General features: G+C 42.8%; 1 protein-coding gene across 35 annotated transcripts in view; it reads right to left on the bottom strand.

Annotated features, from left to right (window-relative positions):
- Positions 1 to 8,779, bottom strand: part of nrxn3a (neurexin 3a) — a 254,250-nt gene extending 245,471 nt beyond the window's left edge. For 29 of the 35 annotated variants that reach the window (XR_004776805.1, XR_003410078.2, XR_003410077.2 and 26 more), the window contains exons 1-2: positions 8,582 to 8,778; positions 2,619 to 3,819 (exon numbers count right to left, since the gene is read on the bottom strand). Coding sequence is in view for 32 of the 35 variants with exons in the window: in XM_027001511.2 (XP_026857312.2) it covers positions 2,619 to 3,315 (697 nt within the window). In the remaining 3 variants the exon portion in view is untranslated. Of the gene's footprint in view, positions 1 to 2,618; positions 3,820 to 6,262; positions 6,346 to 8,581 lie in introns of those variants that run through there. The other 6 variants (XM_035533160.1, XM_035533158.1, XM_035533159.1 and 3 more) reach the window with 6 other exon arrangements.
- Positions 8,780 to 9,383: the final 604 nt, after the last annotated feature.

Raw genomic sequence — 9,383 nt, forward strand, 5'->3', positions numbered from 1 at the left:
GAAATGGTGCATTTTAAAAGAAATAAAGTGTAGAAAGTGTCCTTCGATTCTTCCTAGGTTCTAATGATTCTTTTTATTAATACATATGAGCAGTTTGATAAACAAATGAGAAGTGTGATAAACATATGAGTAGATTTCAGAACAGTGACTGGATTAACTATAAGACCCAGTGCACTAATTCTAAAGTCATCCACATGGGAGGACAGATTGAGCATTTGTCTAGCAGCCAAATGTTTGTTATTCTAAGCCTGCAAAAAGATTACACGCACACGCAAATGATGTAGTGGTGTGGCTATCGCACTTGCCACTGAGCAAGGAACATACGCTACAGCAACAGCAAATAGTTCCGAGGCCATTTTAGCCATCTGTCCAGCGAGGGAAGTGTCAAGTTCCTGTTGGTGCCTTTTCGCTTGGAAGGGAATGTGTCCTCTTCAACACACATAACAGGCTCTTTTTTTTTTTTTTCACTGCTGACTAAGTGCAGCCATATGGACCTGATTCAGGGTGTTTTCCTCAGGTTCCAAAGGCTCTGGAGCCTTAAGATTTACTGGTAGCGAAGCTCAGTTAGAACTGGGTCATGGGATTTCTAGATTTCTGCTGAGCAAAAAGTCGTCTATTTATATATTTAATTCATCGTCATTCATAACGGTCCCAGATTTAGTCAGGTCATGCGTCTGAAAAAAAGCTCTCAAAACAGAGAGACGTGTGGCATAGTATTTAGGCTACAGTGTGAACGACTCGGGTGCTCGGGCAGAGCATTTACGTGCACCCTCTCCTGTGCATCCATATAAACTGTGCTTGGCCCCATAAATGACGATATTTATACTTTTCTGATTGTCTGCAATGTTTCTTGGACTTCAGAGACGTCACGGCTACTTTTACTGGCTTTGGCCCCTATCAGTGGCCTGCAGGACCCCACCAGCGAAAACAAGATGGAGAGGAACAACACCTTTAAATCAAGACTAAAACTCTGCTCAGCGTGCCACCCATAAATCTGAGCTGAGGGCCCCTCAGACCAGCTGGTTTGCCATAGCTGACCGGCAGCAGACCTGGATATAATCTCTGCAGGAGTACTGTTCTGCACAGATAGTGACCAAACAAAAGCCGTTGTCTCTAGCTTTCGTACACAGGCGCACGCGCTCACACACACAAACGCAGACCTGTGCAAATGAAACGCATGCTCGTGACAGTTAACAATGAAGGCGGTGCTGGAGAAGTTGTGTCTGCAGCGGGGGAGAATGACCGACATGGCACGGCACACCCATTAATCACCCACCCCTCTGAGTTGCTCGGATCTTTAAGAAAAAAGTCGGAGGTCTCGAGAGCTGGCCAAGTCCCTTCCTTTTTAATCATTCCCTTTAATCATTCGCTAACAGACTCTTTCCACTGAGGTGCAGTTTCAGGTATTTCAAAATAGAAGTCATTTCACACACAAATAGAGAGAGTTGTGTAGTAGTAAAAGGATTGGCTTAACTTCAGCAGCAAAGTAACAACAGAACAGGAAATACCGAGTCAAAAAGAAATATCTTGAGGTACCTTGATTTGCAGTGATCATTAACCAGGATCTGAAGGCATTTTAGGGAAGAACCTAAAAGTCATGGTTTTGTTTTTGTGCTAACATCATAAAATTATTTTAGCAGTTATACACATAATATATGCTTGCAAATCAAAGGTTTCATGAAAAATAGACAAATGCACAAAACAATGTAACCAAAGTCAGTAAAACCAAAGTCAATCAATGTAATTTCCCCAATTGCATATCAATAAAAAACCTTCGAGCGTAAGGCAAGATCTATCGGGTGGGAGCTCTGTCTTAAATGAATACTCTTCATCTAAATTATCTCCTTTGTAAGAGCTGAATACATTCAGCAAATTCACTCTCTATTATCGCGACACAACAGCAGAGCATAAAGCTGTGAAATGGCCACCTCAAACTCCCCAGAGGACCTAAAATGGCTACTTCGGGGGTGGGGGGAGAGACACCGACTGATAAGAAAACATCAGTCTCACATCCAGGCTAACACAGCCAGCAAAAGACTTACACGGAGCAGCCGGCCTATAGCGGAGCACCTTACTCCTCCAGAGCAGAAGAAAATGCAGGCCTTCCAAAAATGTATTAAAGCATAATGCATTTCATCAAAATCAATTTTTTGTTGAAAAAGAAAGGAACAAAAGGAACGGGAATGTTGTGACAATCAGGGTTGTAATCCTCAGCACAAAAGAATGAGAGAAAGGCACCTGCCATCTTGTGATTGTGTGGAGAGGGGGTTCAGGAGAATGGTTATCTGTGAATCTAGCACATGCATCGTTAACCTGGACCAAATACACTCTACTTCAATTAATACTGTGACAGGAACAGCTATCAATCAAAGGCACTGGAACAGAACACTCCTATTTTAGAATATTACATTAATCTTCAAAGGAAATGAAACACAAGTGGTACACAATGCTCAAAGCACTCTACCCGTTGATGAGGTTAGACGCAGTTTCTAAATGAAAAGTGAAGAAATTACCCTTGGCCTGTTTGCGTTTTTTCTATCACAAGCAGATATCTGTAGTGCGGTAATGTAATGCATACAGTATTGTCAGGATGAAGGTAAGGATTTGTATTGCTTTACCTTCTCTGCAGAACCGGCCAGTGTACTCCGTCTTGGAACAGTCACATAATGGTTCCCCATCCACGAGAGAGCAGAGCCCTCCATTTTCACATGGGTTCTCGGTACAGATGCCCTCCATGTTCATGCGCACTTTCTGGCTGCTGAGCAGAACGGGCTGCTTGTTTCCATACTTCAGGTCCCTGATAACTCCCTTAAAAGTGGGCATGTCTTTGGCTGCGGGTAAGGTCAGAGCTGAGGTGCGAATGTCCTGGGGGACTCCACCCAGGAAGAGGTCGCTGACGATCTTCATGTACTGCCTCCGTGGCCGCACCTCATCTGCCTTGCTCTGGCCATCCACGCCCAGCACGGTCCTCAGATTGTACCTGCCCAGGCTGGCAAAGTGCCAGACGCTGTCGTTCACCCGCTTGTCCGACACCACGGTGGCCTCGGCACAGTCGATGCTGAAGCGGAGCTGCAGCCTGCCCTCCGCCACCATCAACTGCAGGAAGTCACAGTGGCCTCCGTCGTCAAAGTACAAGATCAAGGCGGTGGACGCGTCCGTTTTGAACTGGAAGCTGAGGTCACTTCGGGTGCTGGCGTCCCAGCGGAGATAGCGTGCCCACTGGCCTCTCGCCCCTGCAAACTCCAGGCCCAGGCAGGGCCCGAGCACGGTGCTGAGCAGCAGCTGCAGCTGCACTGGGTATCTGAGAGGAGTCATTTTGAAGGTGCCGAAGATGGGGAGTTATAATCCTGAACAATAGGAAACCATCGAGAAGAGCTTTGGTTCAGAGGTTCATATATCCAGAATACATCCCAGTTTGTGTTGCAAAAAGGAAAAAAAGGAAAAAAAAGAGATGAACAACACAACAATTAATATCCTAGATGGAAAGGAGGGCTGTAAAGAGGGAGAACAGTCTTAAGTAACAGTTATAAGGCCAATCACATTGCACAGTAGTCTAACATTTGTCAGGTGACAAAGTTTTTGCTTGCTTTTTGCAGGTTTTCTTTGTATCTTTTTGTCTGGCACAAATAAATTGATAGCAAATTTGGTGGTGTGCTTGCTGAGCAGCTGCTATCCTCTCAAATGTGTCTCAGACTGAACACATGCTCTTAAACATCCAGCCAGTACCCACTGGGCTCAGTCTTCTGATTTTTGGGGAAACCACCTTCATGTTGCCTTGTGAGTCACGTAGTCCATATGGCCTTTTCCCCAGGATTTTAGCTGTCAAAACAAAAAGGCATTGCATTTCAAATAGTTTTGTGATCTTTGCAAGTTTAACCTATAATTATATTTTTTTTTAAAAAAGAATATATCAGCTTAGGCTAAAATTTTGTTATTTGTTATTACTTGTCCCTAATAATGTGATTACTGGTAAAACACATACTTGTAACCAAGAAGCTGTTTTTCTTCTGACAAATGAAAATGTCTTTCAATAACTCTAGCCATGTAGGCCATAATCGGTGTAAAGTACTTCAGTTATTCCCATGCCAACTCCAGAAGTCTACAACATTCAATCTTCCCCACGCGGGGACGACTTAAAGGCCCTGTGCAGGATGCAGAATGTATGAAAGAATCACCCCCATGTTCAGGGTATGTGATAACGTACTCATATTGCTCATATTGCTGTCATTTTTGTCATATGAATATAAGATACAGCATCTTCCCAAAGTGTGGATCCTTGAAAATATTATCTGACTATCCCTGAGGGTGAAAGGTCTATTGCTGTTTGTATGTAAATAAATAAATACCTAAAAACATCAATAAATAAACAAAATAATGTAAAAAGTTTTGTTATATAGAATTTTATATTGGTGATTGATCCCTTAAAGTAAAATGAAGTATCAATTTTAGAGCTGAAAAAATGCAGTAAGAAACATAAGCAGTGGGGGTTTTTTTTATGAGTGGAATATGATTTCTATTCTGTACAAAGGCTGAATTAGATATAGATGTAGAATAGGACATCTTCTATCACCTTATAATCCTGTAGCTGCAGTTAACAATTAACTAGCACAGTAGAAATTTGGCCATTGACCACCACTTAGTAGGACTTTCAGGCAGTCCAAATGCAGGTAGGGTTCCTCTTAACATGAAGACCGTGTCCACAAAAATGAATGGGCTCCAATTACATGGCAACATGTGAGGTGTAACCTAATAGGCATCTAATATTGCCTGTGTCCCTGCCAGAGGCACAGGCTGGAACTACAGCAGAACAATAGTGTTAGTGGCCCACACAATTCCACCGAGCCAGAGCACAATGCATGCAGCCTGAGCCAGCTACCTGCTCTGCTATCACAGCAGGAGTATGGCGGGAGAGGGAGATCCGCTGCTGGTAACAGATACTCCATGTTGGCTCGGACCCACATCTCAAAACCTGTGTGTGTGTGTGTGTTGTGTGTGCGTTGTGTGTGCACGTGCGTGTCCGCACAAATTTGCTCTTTTTGTGGAGCTGGGGCCTTCACCCAGGCAGGGGAGGAGGGAGGTGAAAAGACTAAACTGCACACATCATTGTCCTCATTGATATGTGAACGTTGCGCCCCGCTGACGACGCCATGCACCGCCCCCGAAAAGAAGGACATGCATTTGGATGCACCTCTGAAGCCAATAAGGGGGAGGGGAGGGGACACGTGGGATCCGAGCTGCGTTAATGACAGTGCGTCTGCCCATTCATCAGACACACAAAGCTGATTTTTACTGCAGGTGCCTGGATTGAGGGGTGCCATGACAGTGCAGGTGCTAGTACAAAATGTCGTCTGTGGCGCTCCGATGAGGTCGCGGCGGCCGACGAAGGGGGGGTGGGTGGGTTGAGGGGAGGACGCACGCCATTTCAGGGCTGCGAAGCAGCACGGTGCTACCGAGTACAACATGCCCGCCGCTGCAGCCTAAGCACGGGGGAAGAGGAGGCGTGGGCACGGCTTGCGGGGCCAGGAAGGATGACATCAGCGTCCGTCCTCTGCGTGTCCGCTCCGGGCTGCCAGCCGTGGGGCTCTTGGCCGCACCTGGCGAGCCTCTCGATGCGTCCAGCCCTGCCATTAGAGCCACTGCAGCACAGAGCAGGGCATGGCGGAGGAGACTCGCCGGACCCCTCTGCACCAACCACATACTGCATTACATCATCACCCTCCAAACCGCCCCCTCCACCACCACGGCCACTACAACCACCAGCACACAACACCATCAGCACGAAATCATTAACAGAGGATTAGCAATGCCACTATTGCGCTTATGCTGTGGTACAAGGTGCGAAATATGTCGGGTGCATCTTTTCACAATGATCACGTCACACTGCGGTGTGCTGGATAGCCTGCGTTTTTAACGGGTTAAATCATCACCTACAATATATTACACAACGCCCCCAAAAAACCCTTTTTTTTTTTTTTTTTCTGCGACATAGTCGGCTTAAAACAGTTAGTGTTCGGATTCGAGCTTTTTCAATAGGAAACATAACGAACGGCACAAATACTATTTAAAAACAGGAGCTATATATTTTTCTACTGCACATAATTTACTCACAGACAGACGGAAAAAAAACAGAATATTAAAAAAAAAATTGCATATAACTTTGCCTAAAATGTGAAACCTTTATACAAAGGCAATTCTTATTCAAATGGTTTAAATGTCAAAATTGTAAATGCGATGGTATTTTAGAAAAAAAAACTCAATTTACCTCTAGAGCACTTGGCAGTCTCTGCTTGACGTGTCAGGTTAGATAATAGTCTGGCAACCAGCGCCCATGACCGCAAACGGCACCAGTCACGGGGATTATCAAATCCGCAGGAGAGTACACTTTGGAATCACCATTTAAATGTTGTGTTTTTAAAAATAACAACCTTAATTTTTCTTTTGCATCTCCAATAATAAAATGCATGAATTCCGAGCACAATAATGCCTAGGCTTATTCAGAATAAACACGTAACTTACACTTCACAATTAATAACGTATAATAATTACGTATAATAAACGCATCACGTCATAGAAATGAGCGTAATCTCTTCATCCAAGTGAATAAATAGTGCTTTCAGAAACAAATGATAATGTAGGAATAAGAAATCGATAGGCCTAAAGAAAACCTTCATAAAATACACTACGTTACTAATAGGCCGCAAACTGGATTGCAAGTTGTCACTAAATCGCTGCACCACAAATATAAACGGACACACACACACACACACCACGCAGACACACACACACACACACACAGACAGGCACACAGACAGACAGACACACACAGAGAGAGAGAGAGACAGACGGACACACAGACAGACACACACAGGTATTGGCTAAAATATTTAGAGATCAAAGGTAGTACACGTTTCTATTAATTAACAAGTCGCGAATCGAATATACACTTAAAAACAATTTTAGGCGTATAACGGTAAATTAAATTAACGCATTTACTACCGCCATTTCTGGGGATTCTTTGGGGGGAAGGCGGTTCGTCAACATTAGGGTGTAAGGCCGCGTGCGCGTCGAGATGTGCAATTTTTGCCCAAATTACACACTTTTATCATAAGACAGATTTTTTGTAAATGTCGTGTATTAGAATTACAAATATTCGTCCTAACATAGATACAATTTTATCAAAATCCTCGTTCGTCCTGCTGAGATTAAGGGTGATGGCCCTAATACCTCAAGCGAGTACATTTAAGATAAAAATATTTATGTTCGATTCTAGATTATTTCCAGGGCAGTTCAAGTGCAAGAAAATATATTGTTACTATATACTGAGAAATAATAATAATAATAATAATAATAATAATAATATACCTTTATTCGTTTGCCTTTGCTCCGAAACAACACGAGGATTCGTTATTTAACGAATATATGCTTAATTAGTGCCACAATTTTATTTCGCCAATACCATTAATTTAGATTTTTGACATACAATTACACATTTTACTTGTGTACGTTTTAATATATTACAATAATATTCAATATTTCGATAACAATCAGGAAAAGACATCATCTGCGTCGTTTATTTAACCGTAGTTAAGAAAGACAAAAAATATAAACTGAGTAAAGTTTAATACTTGATAGGTTGATTTAATGGTATATACTCTTACAAAAAAAAAGAAAACCAGCAAAATAGCTGCGCTTAGCAAGCGTGAATCGAAGAGCAGTTCCTTATTGTACTATTGCAAGTTAAATTTAGGCAAATGTTGGTAAAATAACAAAATTGTGGTGAACGTGGAAATTTGTATTAAACGAAAAATAAAGATATTGCTATGTACTATGTGTTAATTAATGTGCAATCACGGATAAGAAGTATTAAAGCAGAAAGCATACCCACTGTGTAGACACGCCTGAAGTGGGCATGCGTGCTGTTTATGTTTGGTGGCATTTGTACATGCCCCCCGCATGGACTTGCTACAGACAAACCTGAGAAGCCTTATTCATTATTCAGAGCTACTTTACACATTAAGAAAAACGCTGGCCCCAAGAGACCATCACACAGACATGTCTGTTCCATTCTACAAGTTTCTCTTTTCTTAATTTAGAATCCTTCAATTTTAAAACTACCCTAAATTAAATGTGCAGAGGAATTATAATCGGTTACACAACAGCAAATCATTTTGCCATGAGGTTTGCCCGTTCCTCCGCTTTTCACAAACCGAAGAACTCGCAAGCAAATTAGCGGTTGATGTTCCACTTTTGACACTCCGAAATTACCGAGAAAAATGCCAACTACTGCGGTCTCCTAGAAAGAATACATAGTCAGAGGCAACAATTTAAATGGCCAGGTCATGTTTACCGAGAGAGGGCAACTCGTGATACAAGCTTTCTGTCTTTCGTTCAAAATCCATTCCTGAAGTAAAGGTTCGTGTCAGTAGCCTGCCTGGAATGAAACACGCCACATTTCCAGTGAGAGCAACGAGACTGTCGAGGGAAGTCGGCCCGGGTTCACAACTTATAACGGAAATCAGTGATGGATTTAATACTCCGCTATACCTTTATTAACTGTAGGCAGAAAGGAAGAACGACTAACCTCATATTTCGCACACAATATCCCAAAGCAATAATAATCCGCGTAAATAAAAATTCCTGAAAGGTTTTTTTTTTTTTTTTTGGGGTTTAGTTCATCGAGAAGAGAGAATGAGCGGTGGTGTAGAGGAGTCTACCCGTGTGGCAGGGTTCCGCGTGCTCCACTTTCCCGCTGTGGCAGTCCACATCACACAGACCCGCGCGCTCCGTGCGACTGACTGGCAGTCACGAGACGTTCACACACTCGCGCGCGGCTCCGCCCTCCGCTCGGTGGGAAACTCTCCGTTTAAAGGTGCACTCGGAGCCAGAGGAGCCTGGGAGAAAAGTCGCGCGGATCGACCGAAAAACGGGGGGGCTCGAAGAGGAAGCGTGCATGAGGAAGAATACGGTATCACACGGTTTTGATCATAAGCTGTATGACTGAAAATATACGTCAGCATCGCCACATCAAAACCAAACGTTTATAAGCATGTATGCATAATTATACATATATGTAATTACACACACACACACCGATATATATATATATATATATATATATATATATATATATATATATATGTGTGTGTGTGTGTGTGTGTGTGTGTGTGTGTGTGTGTGTGTGCAACTATCTAGATAGATAGATATACCGCTACTGTTTGTTTGTAACTGATACGTCATCTTATGCATAAAAACGACCCCTGCGCTGTCCGTAGTGCTGAACTAACAGAATTAATTAAATAAAATGTGTTACTAAATTACATTTTGGTAAGTTTCTCTGACCTTTATTAATCCTAAATTAAGGCTAAAAAGAATTTCCAATGGTG

This window comes from Electrophorus electricus, chromosome 13 (assembly GCF_013358815.1).
Source record: "Electrophorus electricus isolate fEleEle1 chromosome 13, fEleEle1.pri, whole genome shotgun sequence".
NCBI classification, from domain to species: domain Eukaryota; kingdom Metazoa; phylum Chordata; class Actinopteri; order Gymnotiformes; family Gymnotidae; genus Electrophorus; species Electrophorus electricus.